The sequence below is a fragment of the Calidris pugnax genome, unplaced genomic scaffold, assembly GCF_001431845.1.
Source record: "Calidris pugnax isolate Ruff unplaced genomic scaffold, ASM143184v1 scaffold65, whole genome shotgun sequence".
Classification (NCBI taxonomy): domain Eukaryota; kingdom Metazoa; phylum Chordata; class Aves; order Charadriiformes; family Scolopacidae; genus Calidris; species Calidris pugnax.
The window spans coordinates 1,135,966-1,154,157 of NW_015090785.1; the positions used below are offsets into that span (position 1 = coordinate 1,135,966).

Sequence of the window (18,192 nt, forward strand, 5' to 3'; positions counted from 1 at the left end):
CTGGTCTGCTTGGGTGCTTTTCTCTCTTCAGTGCTTCAGGCAGCTTCATGAGAGAATTTATTTTAAAAAATAAATAATAAGGGAGAAGGCAAAGAATGGTTCATGTCACAGGGAGGAAGTCAGGGAGTTCTGCAGGAGGCTGGGCACGAGCAGAGAAAGCAAAGTCCTCCCCGAGCTGTTAGTGACAGTGAGTAGAGCTGATGGACGGTGTCATGGAAACTTTTTACTCCCTGGGAATTTCTCACGCCCCAGTAAAAATGCTTACAGTTACTGCCAGGCTTCAAATCAATCCTTTACCATCATTATTTGTTTTTGAGAGAGTGAGTGATTTACTGTCTATGCTTCCTAACAGCTTCCAAAAATTAATTAAAATGGAAGATTTGCTGGATTCAGAGGAACAAACTATCCACCTACTGTAACATCAGAAATGCAAAGATCAATGAAGTGTGCCTGACTTAAGTGAGCTGATAGAGCTGAAGATGGTGGAGGAACTGAACTAGCTCTGATGCTCTCTGCTTGTTCTCTGTGGATCTCTGTTCACCCCCCTTCTTCTTCTGAGCTTTTATTCTCTGTCCCTGTGCAAGGGGCTTCCCCAGCTCCTGCCCATTGTGTGCTGTGCATCACCTTGATGTGGAAGTGTTCAAGGCCAGGCTGGATGGGGCTTTGAGCAACCTGGTCTAGCAGAAGGTGTCCCTGCCCATGGCAGGGGGGTTGGAACTAGGTGATCTATAAGGTCCCACACCATTCTGTGATTTTTCTCTCGAACAGCATCATGATTTCTTAGCTTGCAGAAGAAAATGTAGCCTACTGGGAGGGCAAAGAGGAAGGTTTCATGATTTTGAACCCTTTCCCCTGGTGGATTATGAGTTTTCCCCTTGCTGGGTGTGGGACTACAGCTGGGACCAGCACGTGGTCCTCCACCTGCCTATATGCTGGGAAGGGCTCAAGTAATACCTAGTAGGGTAGCCAGGGGGTTAGAAGTGTAAATTGGGGAAGAGAAAGTTGATGGTGCAAATAAGAGGGGTTACTGTGGGCAACATGCTGTGCTGGGGCATGGTGTAGGGTAGGAAAGGCTCACCTCCTTATGAGACTTCATGTCTCCAAATCAACTTCAGACTGTATCTGATGCCCTCATGCTTGCCAGAACATGGATATCTCCTCTGCTTTTAACTTGCTGTTCATCACATTGTGTAGTGGAAAGGAAGGGCCCATGAGCTGCTATTTGGACATGCGGGAAGTTGGTTATTTAACTTCCAGAAATCCAGGCTTGTCAATTAAATTTGGTCCCTGTAGCTCTTTTTCTGTGCTTCCCTCTCGCGTGCTTGTTCAGTGATGTGACCAATATGCTCTTTATTTCCCCTCATTATTTCTTCACTACTTGCATACATTGGATCCGAGTAAACGTAAGGATAACATTTTCCTTACCTGTTTGTTCAGAAATATGTAGATGATGGGGTTGTAGACCGTGCTGCTTTTGGCGAGGATGGATGGGATGATGCTGGCTGCAGGGGTGATGAGACCAGGTTTCCCAAACGTGGCTATAAGTGCCACAGTCGCATAGGGCAGCCAGCAAAGGAGAAAGCAGATTACCATCACCACCACCATGACCAGGACACGCTGCTCCCGGGTCCGACCTGTCCCTTTACTGATGCCACTCACCTAGTGGGGAGAGAGGCACAAACACACTATTAGCAGTGTCCACACTGGGAGCAGATGATGACACAGAGGAGCTCCTGGAGTGGCTGCACTAGGGTCAGGGTTGGCAGTGTCATCTGAAATGTTGTTGGCTGGAGAAGAGTTGGCCCATGTGGGCAAGGTTTGTGTTTTGTAGCCAAAGTGTGTACATGATGCTTGGGATAGGATTAGTCATAGTGCTATTTATCTAGAATAGCCTTCTCCAGCTTCCTCTAAACCACAGCATTTAATTTGAGTATCTTGGGCAGGAGGGATGGAGTGGGGAACCTGCCCTGGTCTAAGTGGCCATGAAGGACAGTTGATCCAGTGCTACCAGAAGGACTGCTTGTATGAGTCCTACCAGCAGCGATGCACCCAGCCAAGGATGACACGCTCTGTGCCCAGAGGCCACCAGGGCAGGACAGGAGACAGGCAAGAACATGAAGAACAAGGGTTTGAGAGAACTTTCTTCCCTGAATACATTGGAAAAGTCAGCAGTTGAATTAAACTGATTTACAACAGGCTCCTTCTCTGGACTTGGGGTTCCTGCATACTTGTAACTAAATCCTACTGTATATAAATACTGCTGTCTTATGCCTCACCCTTGTTTCCTAGTTCTCAGTACATTTTCCTGGTTGCTGTGTAATGCCCACACTGCAAAGTGCTGCAATAAGCACGAGAAACTAACCATTACAAGCAGTTTTATGGGGAATCCAGTGGGATGTATTTGTGTGCTGGAAGTCACCTTGAGACTAATTAAAAAACCAAACCAAAACTGTTCAAAAAGTAGAACATATCTGTAATTGCCTGCTGAGGGAAATCTAGTACTGAGTACTTTATAAATATCCTGTTAATGTGCAAATGAAATCTTTTATGACACTTGCCTGTGATTTAACAGAAAAAAAAAAAGTGGTACTTGCCACAAGGCAAATAAAATTGTTAATCAAAATATTTTCATTAGTGAGAGGTGAATATTTCACTCAGAGACACCCACAGGCATCAGTAGCTCAGATTTCACAGACATCTCAGACAGAAAGCTCACATTTATCTTCTTATATTTCATGGAGTTTATTCTGTATGACATTTTCCCTGTGTTCAGATTTTTTGAAAGTCTTCCCCAACTTAGTATAAAACTTTACAAGATGCTCCAGCTGTGGGATGAAGTAGAAGCAGCTGGATTGGGGCACAGGGGTACGGGGATGGAAATGGAAGAGGAGTTGTATTTTGCATCATGTGTGCTTAATTTTTAGGCTCCTGAGAAGAGGCACTGAAAGGCATCGGCAGATGGCTGCCAGAGTCCTTTATCCCCACACAAAATCCCTATTTTTTGTGCCTTCCTGAGCCCCTCTTGTACTCTCTCCCATGCCAGGAGGCACCTGGGGCAGGTGGTGAGTGATGCCTTGCGAGTGGTGCACTTCGAGGAAAACCAAAGCTCCTTTTTTTTCTATTGATTTTAGAAAAGGCAACCCAACAACCCTTTCCTCTTTCTTCAGGTAAGCTCAGAGAAGATAACTGTTTTCTGGATTTTTTCAGATCAAAATCAGCCTGGTCTGAGGCTGGGCATGAGAGGAGGACTCTGGAGATATTTCCTATCTAATAACCTTCAGCAGAGCTCAGGCCACAGGGCAGTGGGTGTAAAGCTTGGTCTCTGAACAGCCTGATGCTGTGTGACATGGCTAAATGGGGAGAAAGAGCTGCTTTTTGTCACTGGGTTGAACACTGAAATTAAGCTGGTGGGGTACTTCTGATGGCACATGTTCTGCCAGCACAATGTGCCCTTCTCAGGCAAACCTTTATCAGGTATTACTCTCTTTACTTTTTAAGTATTTTCTCTTATCCTTGAAAAAAGAAAAGCTTGCAGTTCTCAAACTGCTGCTGCCAGGGAATGGCTTTGTGGGTAAGCAAGGGAAGGTTTTCATTTCCTTGCCAGCAGTAGGAAATGATTATTTTCATCCTATAAGGCCAGAAAGTTTGAATATCCTCCCTCTTCTGTAATTCTCCTTGAAGCATTTTTGCTTTTGATTGCGAGGCTCCCCTGGTCAGTCAAGGGATCCCGAGACCTTGATATTAATATTCAAGGCACATGCAGAAAACTTTTGCAAAACTAAAAAACTCAACAACCTTGAAATGTTGCTGGCACATCGTTGGTGGATGGGACTGTGGATATTCCACACAGCTCCAGGGCTGTGCCCAGACTTTCACTGTCAGATAGACTTCTGCAGTTGGACAGGAGCTTGTGTGATGCTGACAAGTGATGCTGTGGGCTTTTACTTTAATTTTTGTCTTCATAACTTCCAGGGAAAGTAAAAGCACAGGTCTGGCCCAGGTCTGTGGTTGCTGGCCCATAGAGTTTGGAAAGTCAGCCCAGGGTATTTCTGGCTCAGGGCTCACAGCAGTGATGCTGCTGCAGGAATTTAGCACAGGGTTACACTGGCAGTGCACTGAGCTCCAGTGTCCTTCACTTCTGGTTTGGTCAAAAATCTAAACCTCAATCTGCTGTGCAAGAAATAAAAATAAAAAAAACACAACCTCATGATTTCTGCAGGTTTCAATACGGAAAACACCCACAGAAAATGTGCTTTTATAGCTCTATGTTTTCTTTTCTGGAAATGGAGTTTCTGTTTCTCCTAAAAATGATCCTCTCAGTTTTCTAAAGTTTATGATGCCTCTGTATCACTCATTCCATGTGTTGCATGTGTGGTCCAGTGTGCCGAGTTAGCAGGACTGGGGGGTTCATCTCCAGTGTAGTTGGAGGCCCAGGTCACTTCTTGCTCTTACAATGACATTTTCACATGCTTCCCACAGTGTTAATTTTGACGTGGAAAACTAACAGAAAGGTCTTGATCACGTTTCTCCTGGGCTCTGTTCAGCATTCAGTCCCTGCCACGGGCAGCCAGTAAAGGCTGGGGTTGGAGACCATCACTGGGTAGTGAAAAGGTGTTTTCCCGATGGGCTGGAGTCACATTCCATGACAACTTACGTGAGCAGAAAGAAGGCTAATGTACTGGAAATGTTGCTGTGCATTCATTCTTGCATGTAAGCTGTCCTTTTTGCCATGACAGTCTTCACTGTGCCCTTTCCAGCTACAACTCAGCTGAAGCTTGATCACAAAGATGCCAAACGCTGGAGCCGATGAAGCAATTAATCCCATCTATTTTATAGGCATTTCTATATGAGCTGATGGAATATGAACTCTCTTTATGCAACCCATGGCCTTGTGGGTTTGCCTGTTTGCTTCTGCCTGGGACATTATAAGAGACGATGTGCCTCTGCTGTGTATCAGCTTCTGCTATTAGACAGGATCCATGGTGAAGATGGCCATGGATCCAGGAGGAGACTCCCTGTGCTGAGATCTGTCATTTAATAGCTAAGTTACTTGTTGTTTTCTACTACAGAGAAGCACCTCTAGATGGTGATTCAGCCTACGGAAGTAATTAATTTGCCTTATTTGACCATAATTGATCCCTGACACATCCATCCTCCTAGTGTTAGGACGGGAATGCTGTCAAATACAGTGTCCGTGTGGTGTGGCAGGAGAAGGACATGGATGAGAGAATAATGCAACAAACAATAAGACCAGGTTTAAGTAGAGGTCACTGTGGACACAGCAAATTCCTGGTTGATATTGCTGACACATACTGTGCAGAAATAACAGAATCATCACATTGCTAGGAAAGTAAAATATGCTTTTTCAGCAATGCGTATGGGATTGCTCAGTAACATCCAGGGTAGGAGAGCACAGCTGAGTACACCCAGGGCCACCTGGGAGGTTTAGTCACAAAGCTCCCACTGGAGTTAATTCCTGAATCCCCAGGATGATCTGAGAATCACAGCTGAGTGACTGACTATGTTTTCTCTTGTTTTTTTTATGAAACCACCATAGTATTTAGAGCTTGGAGAGCTGACAAGGAGAGTCGTGGGACTAGGAGGATGATCCTTGAGAAAAGTTGGAATAAAGGGAGATAGAGGAGGAAAAAAGCCTCAACCAAAGTGGGTATGCGATGGCCTGAGCACACCAGCTGAGGCCCCAGGCTTACGTGAGCAAAGCTGATGTATTTCTCTAAAACAGGCAGCACAGACACCCCTGAGCTGTGGCAGCAGCTGAACCACCTTCAGACATCACTGCCTGTGCATCAAGAAGTAGTGCCTGAGAGCTATGAAATCAGATACACCCCCTTATACTCTGCCCTGGTGAATTAATAGCTGCAGTTACTTGAATAGATAGAGAACCAGACTATAACTTAAGAAAGTTGCAATTAAATTGCTTTGCCTGTACGTTAAAGGTCAATCCAATTTCTTTTAAAGTGGGTGTGAGGCTTCTTGATGGTCCCTGCACGTCAGCGTATGCCCTACTTTTGAGAATTGATAAATGTGAGTAGTGGGTTTGCAGCAGATATGTTGGGTGCTTCAGGGGAAACTCTCAGCCCTTTGAAGTGTTACTGTGCTGTCTGTTCTGGTTTGATGCTCATAACTCAGGTCAGGAGTTCCATGGGCAGGCACATCAGCACATCTGTGCGTCACTTGGAAAGAGCTACGAGGTGCTGAAAATGACATTAAAACGACAATGTATCCCTGTGCAGGGAGCCTGGTGAGTGGGGACAGGAGGTCCAGAGTTTAGCAAAGGCTGAGCTAAAAGAAATGGAAGCCCAGCAGAAAGCTTCAAAAAGTGAGCAGGGTGCTTACAGAAAGGAAAAAAGTTATCCTCAGAAACTATTGCTGGGGCTTAATGAGAATTTCCTTGAAGCTCTAAAACAGTGGGCAGTGATAGAGTGGCTGGTTTAACAGTAGCTCATGCATGGTCTGTCCTAATAATGAATATTCTGGCTCCTGCTGCAGCCTGAGCAAATCTGAGCTAGTGCTGGGGAGCAGAGATGGAAGCTCATTTAAAATAGTTGGTATTGGTTTCAGAAGCAAAAAACCATGCAATTATTCTCCAGGTTGGGAAACCTTCCTCAGGATTTCCAGGAAGGGAGCAAGCATGTCTGCAGGTGATGGGTTGTGGAGACTCTCACAGTAGCTGTTGCACATTTCTTCCGTGACCAAAGCATTCTTGGCACCTGGTTTCTTGCCTGGGACTAAATGTAATTTTATGGATAGTGGAACACCTTATGCACGGGGTAGACTAAAACATCTGTAAGAAATTGCTTTTGCTTCAAACCACTAATTAATTTCAAGCAGAATTCCAGAATTCCATCAGTTTTTTCTTTTTTTTTTTTTTTAAAGTGACAGAGCCTGAGGGAGCTGAGCCTTGGGTTTGGATTCACTTAGGAGGTGCTCTGCTTTCTCTGCCCAAAGTTTCTGGTCTTATCTGCATGGCCTCTGTGCCCACTTTTTGTTCAAGTAGAGATTTAAGAGCAAATGTCTATGAATTATGCCACGAAGAGATGGCACCCTATCTTCTTAGGGTGTGTGAAAATGCAAAGCAATCTTTAACTAGGTGAATACATTTATGTTACTGAAGCTTGATGACAGTCCACGTAAGTGATCTATTTTTCCAGCTAAACATTTCCTTTTCCCTGCTTTTTTTCCTCTGCCATTTAACCTTTCACTCCCTCAGGTCCTGAGGCACAGTTGGGGCTGACCTGAGCATCCCATGGCTTTTGGAGTGCTGTAGAGAGTTCCACCTCATTTGAATGTGCTATGGGGGAAAGGAACCAGGTGACAGATGCTATGACCATTCATGACCTGGAGAATGTCATGTGCTCCCGAATCCCACTGATGCTTATGCATCAAATTGTACTTAAAACCACACAACTCCAGCCTTAAAGGCAGGTTCGTATACCTTAATGAGTTGGGTTTATACCAGAATATCCCAACTTCATCTGTTCATACAGAGGGAACACTAAGAGTTCCTTTTTGGTGGGTCCAGATAAAACTTTTGACCCTTGGGCTGTGCTCTTGGTGCTGCCCAGCCCTAAGAGTCTGGTGAAGATTTCTTTTTTTTCTTCTTTCATTGTTTTTAATTCTTTCATCTTTTTTCCAATAAATGAAGGCTGTGGAAAATCTCCCATGGTGAGTGTATTAACAAGAATGACACCGTGGAAATTTGGCCAAAAGTGCTTGAAGCTGGCTGTAAGCAAAAGGAGGTGGTCTCAGGCTTTGTCCCATTGGAAGGGGATCACACAGCCCCTCTGGGGACCTCCGTTGCGTGGACAGAGGGACCTGGCCCCACCATCGCTGATTGCCTCCTGAAGCTGCAGTTTGCGATATTAACACAGACCTCTGCAGAAGCTATAGGGAGGTAAGGGGGGAAAATGGATGGAAATCCATTTCCATCCACTGTGCTGATATCTTTCACCCCTGCTTTAGTTATTTTTCTCATCTCTCAGAAGGTTTGGAAGGTGCCAGATGAGTAATAGTAAGGGCCTTGCGCTGTGCAAGGGAGAGAGCTCCGTGGCTTGGACATGCCCTCAAAGTGCTCACAGCATCTTCTTGCACTCACCTCTGTCCTCACAAGGGTGGACCACCTGATTTAAGATGAAAATTTAAATCTAAATTCAGTTCCTCCCTTGCCTTTATAAACACAGAGGGCTCTGTAACTGTAAGGAGGGGTCTTGTAATCACTAAAAGGGGTTCATTATTTATTGCAAATATCAGAATGTTAAAATAATTCATGGTGGTCGATGTTTGCAAAAGCTCCTGTACCACGTGCGGGCACGGTGCAGCGCTGCTGGGAGGTTTCTGGGTTCTAAGCATCACCTCATCCTTCTATTTAACTTTCTGTGACACAGTGGGTGAGCTTCCAGGCTTTGAGGCACTTAACTGTGTAAAGCAGAAAACATTTGCAGTTTGAAGGAAGCATGTCCTTTGGAGTTATTAATCTGTATAGCACATCTGTCAGGGAAAATGAACATTAAAATACTTTAGCACTGCTTATGCTCACACTGCTTTGGTTGCCCTCCTTTTGCATCTTTCTTTGATGCTTTAGTCAGTAATGACTGTGATGATAGCAAGTTCTTCTCATTGAGAGTGGAGTTTTTATCAAACATTATGTGATTTCTAGATAGAAAATAAAGTATTAGGAGAATAAGATCCTCAGGATATGTTTACCTGACTGTCCAGAGTGTCCTTGGGATGTCCAGGTGGGCAGGCAGGCTCAGTCCTGGCACTCTGCAAAGCCCAGACCTGGTGGCTGCTGCCAGCCATGAGGAAGGGTCTCCTAGTGCCTCCCCTTCCAGGGGAGCAGGAGACCCTGCACTGGTCTCCCAAAGAGCACAGGCAACAGCTGTGCTCCAAGGTGGGTGTATTATAAAAGCAAATTAATTGAGTTAGTGCTAGCGTGTGTGGTCACAGCCAAGTGTCTCTGTATAGCAGCTCTGTGCTGGTGTGCACTTTTAAGTGGGACCTTTGCTGTTGCAGAATGTCTCAGAGAAGACTCTTGGGCTCCTCTGTGTGGAGTGTTTGCAGTGCTAAACCTCTTCTCCTAGGGAAGAGGGAGCCCTCTCTGTGAACCCAGAGAGCTGGTAGTGTGGTGGTGCCTCTGCTTTACCTTCCAGGACAGTCAGGGAGAGGGTCTGGTCATTTGGGGGTGAAGCCTGGCTGCCATCATGGAAAACCCATGGTGTTTGGGTGGGGTTTTTTTAGGCTTGAAATGGCTCTGTGCTCTGGGGTAGTGGTTTGCTCTCCTCTTGGTCTCCCACAGGTCTACCTGGAGTTGTCTGGTCTCCAAGGGCAAGTGGGAGCCCCTTTGGGTGCAGGTTACTGTCAGGGCAGGGGACCTCGGTCACAGTCCTCCTGTAGAGGCGAGGCGGTGAATCTCACTCCCAGACCTGCATTTTTGTGGTGTTTTTCTCTGCAAAGCCTACAAGACCACTAATGACAGATGGAGGATCGGTTGCTGAGAGGGTGTTTTCCCAAGGCAACAGCTAATGAGAGGTAATTTGCATTTGGTTGCTGAGCTGGGGGGAATTTTAAGCAGTGCTTTGAGGACTGCTGCGAGGGGTGCTCCTGTGGAAGGACAGAGGTGAGATTTGCTCATCTGCTGAGCCTCCTCGCTGATTCTTTTTTCCACCTGTTGATAAAATAACTTAGTTCTGGGGCCAGATTTCCCCCTTCTCGTTCACACAGCACACTTTCCCTGCGGGTGGGGTGGTCGTGGGGTGAAACCCAGAGCAGTGATGGGGCAGAGAGCAGGATGGACAGAAATGCTGCCTGGTAGGTAGCACGGCATGGGACGTGAGCCTGGGCTGGCCCCCCACTCCTGCCATACGCAGAAGAGCATCACGAAGAGCCAGTGGAGGAGGAAAATGTGGTTTCTGGCACTGGCAGGGGGCTGTGCTCGGGGAATTAGGGAAGTGCAGCTCGGGCTGCGGGGCACGGCTGCTCCCTGGTGTCCTGCAGGCTGAAAGCACTCTGCACAGCTCAGCTCCCCTGACTGCAGAGGCTCCAACACTTGTCTTTGGAGTTTTTGAAGCACCTGCTGAAAAATATTTGAGCTAGAGGGAAAAAAAAATAAAAAATATTCACAACTGCTTTGTGCCCACGGTTATTGCTAACGGTAGAGTTCCTGCAGCTCTGAGAGGGAGCAGTTACTGCAGAAGAACCTGCAGCAGAGACCAACCAAGTATGGGCAGCTCTAATGAGCACAGCACCTGCTACCATTTGAGAGGGAAAACATAAATGCTTCCCCCGGTTGCATTTTCACTGGGATCGAAGTCAAATGGAGCAAAGAAAACCAATTCCTTGCTTATTTTGTGTGTGGGTAGATTTTCTTGTTTCTAAAGGTGATTGCTCTCTTCGATCGTGGGGGCTGCACTGTCACTGCAGGCTCCTCCGGGTCCAGCTGTCTTAACTCTGACTTCTCTTATTTGGCATCTGAAGTGTTTCAGTGCTTAAGCTTTAATGCTTCCTGCCTTTGGGATTGTGTTTGTCTCACATCCCCAGTTCAGTCTCAATTTGCTCTGCAGCAGCATTAATAATTGTCTCCATAAATGCTTGAGGAAGAGTGTGATTACCTTTCCCCTTCTTGTCAGTGGAAGGGAATCGCTGTGAAATGGTGTTGTTTCCCCCCATTTTCCTCTGCCCAAGCTGTACAAAGCTATTACCCCAACATCAGAAACTGTTGGATTAATTAACAGAATTAATGTATAACACATCAAACGCCTTGCTACGTTTGTTTTTTTCCTTTCCATAACACTTGAGGGACCAAGAGGGCAGAGGTCTGATGGAGAGCATGCCGAGACCCTGCCTTTTCCTTGTGATTACCCCTGGAGCCAGGGGACTCAGGAGGCCCTGCAGTGGGTGGTGAGGATGGTACAGCCTGGGTATGCTTTAAGAGCCCACAGGTGATTATTTCCATGGTGTAGTCCCTGACATGCCTTTGCTCCCTGTAGCCAGCATGTCTGGGAGGTGCTGGGGGCAGCAAGCACGGCTTGGGGCTGCTCACTCACCCTCCCCACATCCGGGGGCCACCTGTGCATTGCGTGGGTGCTCGTGGCAAGAAGGTCCCCGTGGGCCACCGGTGCTGGGTACCTGTCCCCTGGTTGGCGTGCCAGTGCCAGCTGGAGAAGAGGAGATGGGGCTGCAGCCCCACCAGAGAACCTGACCTCTGATAGGGTTTGCTGCTGTGCTGCTTCTCCTTTTCTCCCCACAAGAATGGATACTCTGGTGGGGTAGGACAAGAAGGGGAACTGAAAGTCTGAGAGCTGGTCAGGTTTGGAGCCTGAGGTGGGAGAGCTGCTAAAGCTCCCCTAAACCTCAGGAGCTCTGCATCACTGCAGTTATGGTAGTTTCATGCTGCTGTAGCTCAACCCAGGGCAGGAGCCTGTGTGGGAAAGCAGAGTATTGAGCCCGTGAACTGATTTCCAAGGGCGAACCACAGTCAATAATTTGGAGGCAGGACTTCAGATTCGTTTGTCAAGGAGGTGACAGAGGAGTAGCCTGTCAGTGAATTAAGGAAAAAAAAAATCTATGTTGTAATATATTGACATAAAAGCTGAAATTGATTCTATTTGCATTCTGACAGTTCATGCGAGGGGACTCTGCCAAGCTTGTCACAGACTCTAAATAATGACTTTTTAACCTCTGGGCTGAACAAATCATTTGTCTGTTTCCAGCAAACATTTTTAAGGTCTCACGTGCTGACTACAGCTATTCTGAAACTCGGTAGCAGAATGATTGTCTCCTGCAATTTCATGGATGCAATGGGGGAATCGCTGCCTGCGTGGTGCTTTCAGCAAGCTGGTTATTTCCAAGGGGGGACTTGGGCTGCAGATGCACCACGTTTGATGAGACAGTTCACCCCAGCAGGTATGTACTTGGCATCTTTACACCCCATCTCCCACAAGGTTGAGCACCTGGTGAAACCCAGGGATGGTCATAAAGATCTTTTGCTTCTCCAAGAGCTCGGGTTGAACCTGAACCAAATACTATGAAGTATACTAGAAGGAATACTAGGAGGAATCCCAAACTATTGCTTTTGGCAGCCCATGAATTGTTTGCATCTCTGAGGTTGTCTTTGAGACTTGTCCAGGTGTGCTGTTTCTGCTGGTTAGAATGGGTTTGAAGCAGTAAAATAATAGATGAGACCGAGCTTTTCAAACCAGCACGGGGCTTTGGATGGAGGACACATCCAGCTTTCCTGCGCTGCTCACCTTCCTGTCCCAGAGGGCTTCCCCAGCTGCCTGTGTGGTTCACCCCGAGCACTGAAATGGGTTAGCCCCATGTCCCCTAACCCTGATCAGGCTCCTTGGACCTTCTAGGGCACTCAGCTATGCAAAGTAAGAAGCAGTTTTGGGATTTGCTTTTCAGCCTCTTGCAGCCTGCCGAGGGGTGGTTGCTGGCTGTCTCCCAGGCTCTGTTTCACTTCTGTCCTTTTTGTGAACCTCTAAGTGGGTCTGAGCTGAGGGATTGCAGCTTCCCTGCTGGGGCAGGTAGCGTGGATGCGATCCTGTGTGCTCATCTGAAACTGCATGCTCAGCTACAGGGGAAATAACACGCTCCAAGGCTCTGCTAACAAAACTGAGGCAGTTGTAAAGCATCCTTTCCCTTTGCAGCAAACCCCAGGCAGCAGGTTTCCTCTCGCAGCTCTGTTACGGGAGGCAAAGCTGGCTCTTGCCATCCCGCTGAGGTGCTGCGGTGAAGGGTCCTATGCAGGAACATTGTGAAGGGGAGGTAAACCCTCACACCCAGCTGCCTGTCACTGCACAGCTTCATTGTGCTTCATTAGCCTCCCCCAGGTAAAACCTTTGCTTTCACCCAGGTCCTGCACAGGGCTTCACAGGGGAGGTAGGAAATCGGGATCAAAAGAAAGGAGACAATGAAGAGGAAAGTTCAATGTGTTCGGAAAACTAAATACCCCTCATTTTCTAATGGTTGTTTTCAGCAAACAGATGTATTGTCAGCAGCATACTGCAATACCATAGAATCATAGAATGGTCAGAGTTGGAAGGGACCTTAAAAGATCATCTAGTTCCAACCCCCTGCCCTGGGCAGGGACACCTCCCACTAGAGCAGGTCATTCAAAGCCCCATGCTATTAATTTGAAATGGCTCAGAGAAAACCCCCTGAAATGAGACATAGGGGGCAAAAATGGGTTCTCTCCTAGTGGTGACAATTTTCTTCAGGTTTAAGGAAACCATGAGCTTGAAGTGAGACAGTAGGATCTGTCGGCTGCTTGCAAGCAGCACAGGAGGATATGAGAGCCTGGACTGATTTCCAAGATTTTAAGCATCCCTGCATATCTCCTGTGATGACAATCATGTCAGAAACCAGAGCATGAAAATACAAATGTCAAGCGAAAGGATATAATTTCTCATGCCTGGCTGAAACCAAACACCCCCCTCTCCCACTGCAACTTTACTTCTGTAAGTGATGCACATAACCTCCGTTACAGGAACCTGTTCATGGCAGGAGCTGAAGGCAAGGTAAAAGGCTTACAGAGTATTGCTTATAATTTGGGATCTTCTAAAAGCCAAGAAGTCTGTTGTCCAATTGTTTAAATATTTAGCTTGTGTGTTGAGCTTCTTTTGTTCAGTCTTTTTTTCCTCCCTCTTACACCCACCAGGGGTTCTGCTGATTCTTCTGCACCTTGCTTGCCCGTGGGCAATGGGCACGCTGCCTCCAGCAGCACTGGCTGGTTGTAGCTTTCCCTCTTCATGGAAAATCCCCCCTTCGTGGAAGGATAACTCGCATCCAGACACAGGTGTGTGCCTGGCAAATTCGGTGGCCGAGGAGGACCAAGCTTGCTATCAGGGGAACAAAAGGGATTTCTAATGAGGCAACCGAGCAGCATTAACTCAAACATCTACACTGATTTGATTTAATTCTACCCAAAGTCCCAGAGCAATAATAAGCTTAAGTTAAATGTTTACATCTGAAATGAGGCTTATAGAGTGATTTTTATCTAATTCCCTCTTATCTTTCAGGCTGAGCTGGGACAAAGCCAGCTCTCCTAGCACTGATGGAGCTCGCATCCAGCCCAGGGTGGGCTCCCAGGCTGCGGGGCGGGACGCTGGGGCTGTGTAGGGTGGCAAATGCTCACTTTGGGCTTGGGGACAGCGGATGGCCCGGCCTGAGCTGCCTGGTCCTTGCCTGCCCGCTGGCTGGTCCCCGATGGGATGCCACACTCATGGATCTTCTCCCATGGGGAGCATCACTGTGCCATGAGCAGGGGACGCTGGCACCTCGCTCTCTTGGGCTCATGGCCAAATGTAGATGATGCTCACCAGAAACCAAAAAAATTGTGCCTGAGCATTTCCAGCTGCCTGACAGTGCTGACCTGACACTGTTCCATACGAAACTCTGCATCAGGTGGGCTAGCACTATTAAAAGCAAATATCTCTTATCTTGGGAATAGATTGATTAGCTCATGGTCATTTGTGGATCAGCTTTGTTTTCTCTGCAAGGGGTACCAAACTCTGCATCGGGTGGGCTAGCACTATTAAAAGTAAATATCTGTTATCTTGGGAATAGATTAATTAGCTTATGGTCACTTGTGGATCAGCTTTGTTTTCTCTGCAAGGGGTAAACTTCATGCCTTAAAGTTTGCATTTGCTAAACTCCAGCTTCTAGATTTGCCTGGATCCTGACAGAAACTGGATTATATGTGACTTTTCTTTTTAGCACTTTTTTTTGCAGGGTTCACCCTTGATGTTTTCGGAGAAGCAGCACTGATCTTCAGAAATCCCAGCTCCCACGCCCTCCACAGATCGTACGGATGCTCACCTCCCCATAGGCTTGCTGCAGATTTAAGTCCTAGGACCAGTCTCATCACGGGTAGGTAAGTCACTCCTAGTTTTAATTCAGGGTAATTGGGACTATCTTAAGCAGTCTGACAAACTGACTTTATCTGTCAAGTTCTCATAGGGACTTGCAGCTGCTCACACTTTGAAAGCCCTGGTAGACTGGAGCCAGTCCCCAGGGCAGTCACAGAAGAGCCAGTTTCCAAGGGTGGCAGCGCATCTGACAGCAGAGGAGTTATAAAGGTGGAAAGTGGTGGTTACTGGTTTCTGAGTGGTTTGGGGTCACAGTAAAGATGCAGTTGAGGAATCTACTTACCTGCCTTATTGCGCACAGCAGCTTCCCGTATGAATAAACAATAATTGCAAAGGGGATTACAAGGCAAAAGATGAAAAGACATATGATGTAGGACGCGTTGTTAATGTCCTTTGAGTGCCAGTTCACAGAGCACGTTGTCCCTGGTCCTTCTGGCCCGTAACTGCTCCAGCCAAAAAGGGGGGGTGCAGTCCAGACCAAGGAGTACGTCCAGGACAGGATGATGCCTGTCCATGTCTTCCTGTAGTTGGTGGTATCAGCCTCGGTCATTCTCGTCATGGTGCAGTAACGTTCGTAAGAAAGCACAGCCAGGGAGATGAGCGAGACAATGCCTGGATGAAAAAAATACACTTGCTTTAGCAGAAATGGCTGAATTAAGGCTTTGGTCTATGTCCTGAAATGGTACTGATGAGACTGATGGCAGTGGCTTTGGAAACCTGGTGGGCAAGGACTGGGGCCAGAGGTGTCCCTTCGAGAGTGAGAGATGCTTGGAGTCTTTAAACATTCATCCAGCCAAAGCAAGTCTGTTACAAATGCTGATTAATAATTGAGCACATCTGTCTGCATGTATACACACGTGTGTGTGTGTGACCTGCAGCCTGGTGTGACCTGGTTTCCTCACCAGAGTTGGTGTTCAGTGCACCTGTAAGCCTTAAGGATTAAAGACTAGTGGTTATAAGAGCTACAATTGCCCAGCTTCACAGGCTTCCTTAAGCATCACTGCTTCTGCCTGAAATGGTAACATTGGCTCTTTGCTTCCTGGGATTTATGCTTTCTCCCAGATGTCTTTTTTTTAAACTCCTGCAGAAAGGTGTGTGAGGAACAATCGATGCCCGTGCCTGTACTCCAATCTCACACAACCCTCCCTGTCCTTGCCCTCTCCCCAGACATTATGGTCTCCAGGAACTTCTTGGCTGTTTTTGTGCAGACACAGAAATGACAGAGGCTCCCACAAACCCCAGCCCTGTGCTGTGCTGGACCTTGAGAACACCGTGTTCTCACAGCAAAACGTATGTGAGCAAAGGGCAGATGCTGCAGAGGAATGAAAGTGACTTGACTAAAGAAATTTCAGTTGTGGGAGAGAAAAAGGGGGTTCTGTGAAAATGGGAAGAGGGTGCGTGTCACCGGAGGAACCTTCTTAAGCAAAACTCTCGGTGAGAGCCAGGAGAGCTTTCCTTACAGACCGTTTGTAACTCCCAAGGAAACCACAAAGCCAAAATGAAGATTTGTATCTCTCAGCGTTAGCCCAGAAAAAATAGAAAGAGCATAAGGAACACAGGTACTTTGTTGCTTGGGTTTGAGACTTAACTTGATTCTAAGGGCAAGAATTGCAGCTCATTAAAGCAATGCTTTTCTTATCTAAACAATGTCCTAAAGCCTGCTGTGCCAGCAGGTGCCCTGGTGTGCCTCAGCACAGGCAGCTCACGAGCCCCCCCAGGGACATTTATGGATCTCTCGCAATTGGGGTACTGTCAGCAGATATAAATAGGGCAAGAAAACCCCTTAGCAGCAAAGCAAAGATTTCTTCCACAAACAGTAATGCTGGGGGGTGGGTTGTGGGGAGGGGTGATAATTTGTAATGCTGATATTAGTTTGAAATTTCCCCTCCACACCCACCTCCCAGCCTGCATTTTGGAAGTGATGCTGGCGGGTACAAGTGAATATAGCTGGAGCTGCTGGTTAATGCTGACAGATTCTGTTTAAACTTTCCTTGGCATGCAAAGGAAAAGTGAAAACATACGCAAAGCCGACTCGTTACCCTGTTGTATAACTTCATCAGGGAGAGAGGTGGCAGCAAACATCTAAACTGCTGGTGCAAGTATCTTCATAGTGGGTTTAGGTGATGTGTCTCCAAAAGCAGGGGTGCACGGGCTGGATGGGATGCTATGCTGTTTTCCTCTGGTTGTTCAGGTCTGTTACTGCTGGGCAGAGCCATGACCCTACAGGTAAAGCTTCTGACCCGTACGAGTGTTAGCTCGGGGAGAGCCCCGCTGCTGTGCGTCGGGGTCTGGAGTGTTAAAGGAGGCTGGGAGAGATTTTGAGCGCTGGGAAGCTTGAAAATTGAAGACACTGTTAAACTTACTTAGCTCAAAGGGACATTTCTCACACCACAGTCCCCTTGCCACTTCCACCAGACCATGGGTCTCCCTCCCTGTGCCCAGCTGGCAAGTAAGGAAGGGGTTGGGTAAAGGCAGAGGCACACGATGGATGCTCTTTTCCTGGTGACCACCCTCCCTTCCTCTGCACACACTCCCTGCCTTGCCCAGAGTCACACCAGTCCCCAGGACCTGGGGCTCTGCACTCCCCTCCTGCACACTGGGGTGTTCCTGGGGTCCCTCTGCACCAGCATCGTGACTGCCCAGCGTGGCAGCATCCTGGGGTTTGTCTGCCCCCACCTCGCTGCCTGGCCAGCACCGCCTGTTCCTGCAGCCAGGACCTGGGGTCAAGTCTGAAAGCCAGGAGATTTCGGAGAAATCTCAGCTCTTGAGGCTCAGAGCCACCTGCTCTGGTTTCATTCTTTGAAGTTTGTGGAGCTCTTCAGGAACAGTGAGAAACCCACAATTTGCAGCCTAAGGAGGACTTCTACTTCACGCTGCCTGGTGGTTTATATGCTTTTTCCAGAAAAGCAACTGGAGTTGGGAAAGTTTAATCCTCCCTCCCTGCGGCGGTGTGTGCTCCCCACACACAGACGGGTGCTCCATCCCGGGTGCCCTGCTCAGCCTTAGCCAAGTGCCCACATGGACACCTCACCCTCCGTTCCCCTGGACCTGCTGGGGCTCTCCAGTCCCCACATCTTCCTGGACATTAGGAAGAAATTCTTCACAGGAATTTCACTGAATTTTTGGAGTTGGAAGGGACCATAGAGATCATCTAGTCCAACTCCCCTGCTGAAGCAGGATTGCCTAGAGCTAGAGCATGTTACTCAGGACGGCATCCAGGGGGGTCTTGAAAATCTCCAAGGAAGGGGACTCCACATCCTCCCTGGGCAGCCTGTTCCAGGGCTCTGCCACCCTCACTGTGAAG

The 18,192-nt window shown here is 47.6% G+C and overlaps 2 protein-coding genes across 6 annotated transcripts in view; one reads left to right on the top strand and one right to left on the bottom strand.

Moving 5' to 3' along the window:
* LOC106902638 (G-protein coupled receptor 35-like) overlaps positions 1-18,192 on the top strand; it is a 73,106-nt gene that overhangs the window by 24,927 nt on the left and 29,987 nt on the right. Inside the window, exons 1-3 of one of the 4 annotated variants that reach the window (XM_014966283.1) lie at positions 9,436-9,549; positions 11,730-11,922; positions 14,737-14,889. In XM_014966283.1, coding sequence (XP_014821769.1) covers positions 11,787-11,922; positions 14,737-14,889 — 289 coding nt within the window. In that variant the 5' untranslated portion in view covers positions 9,436-9,549; positions 11,730-11,786. Of the gene's footprint in view, positions 1-9,435; positions 9,550-11,594; positions 11,923-14,736; positions 14,890-18,192 lie in introns of those variants that run through there. The other 3 variants (XM_014966284.1, XM_014966285.1, XM_014966286.1) reach the window with 3 other exon arrangements.
* LOC106902640 (pinopsin-like) overlaps positions 1-18,192 on the bottom strand; it is a 48,925-nt gene that overhangs the window by 6,192 nt on the left and 24,541 nt on the right. For both annotated transcript variants that reach the window (XM_014966288.1, XM_014966287.1), the window contains 2 exons: positions 15,172-15,500; positions 1,426-1,659 (listed from right to left, as the gene is read on the bottom strand). In XM_014966288.1, the coding sequence (XP_014821774.1) occupies positions 1,426-1,659; positions 15,172-15,500 (563 nt within the window). The remainder of the gene's footprint in view (positions 1-1,425; positions 1,660-15,171; positions 15,501-18,192) is intronic.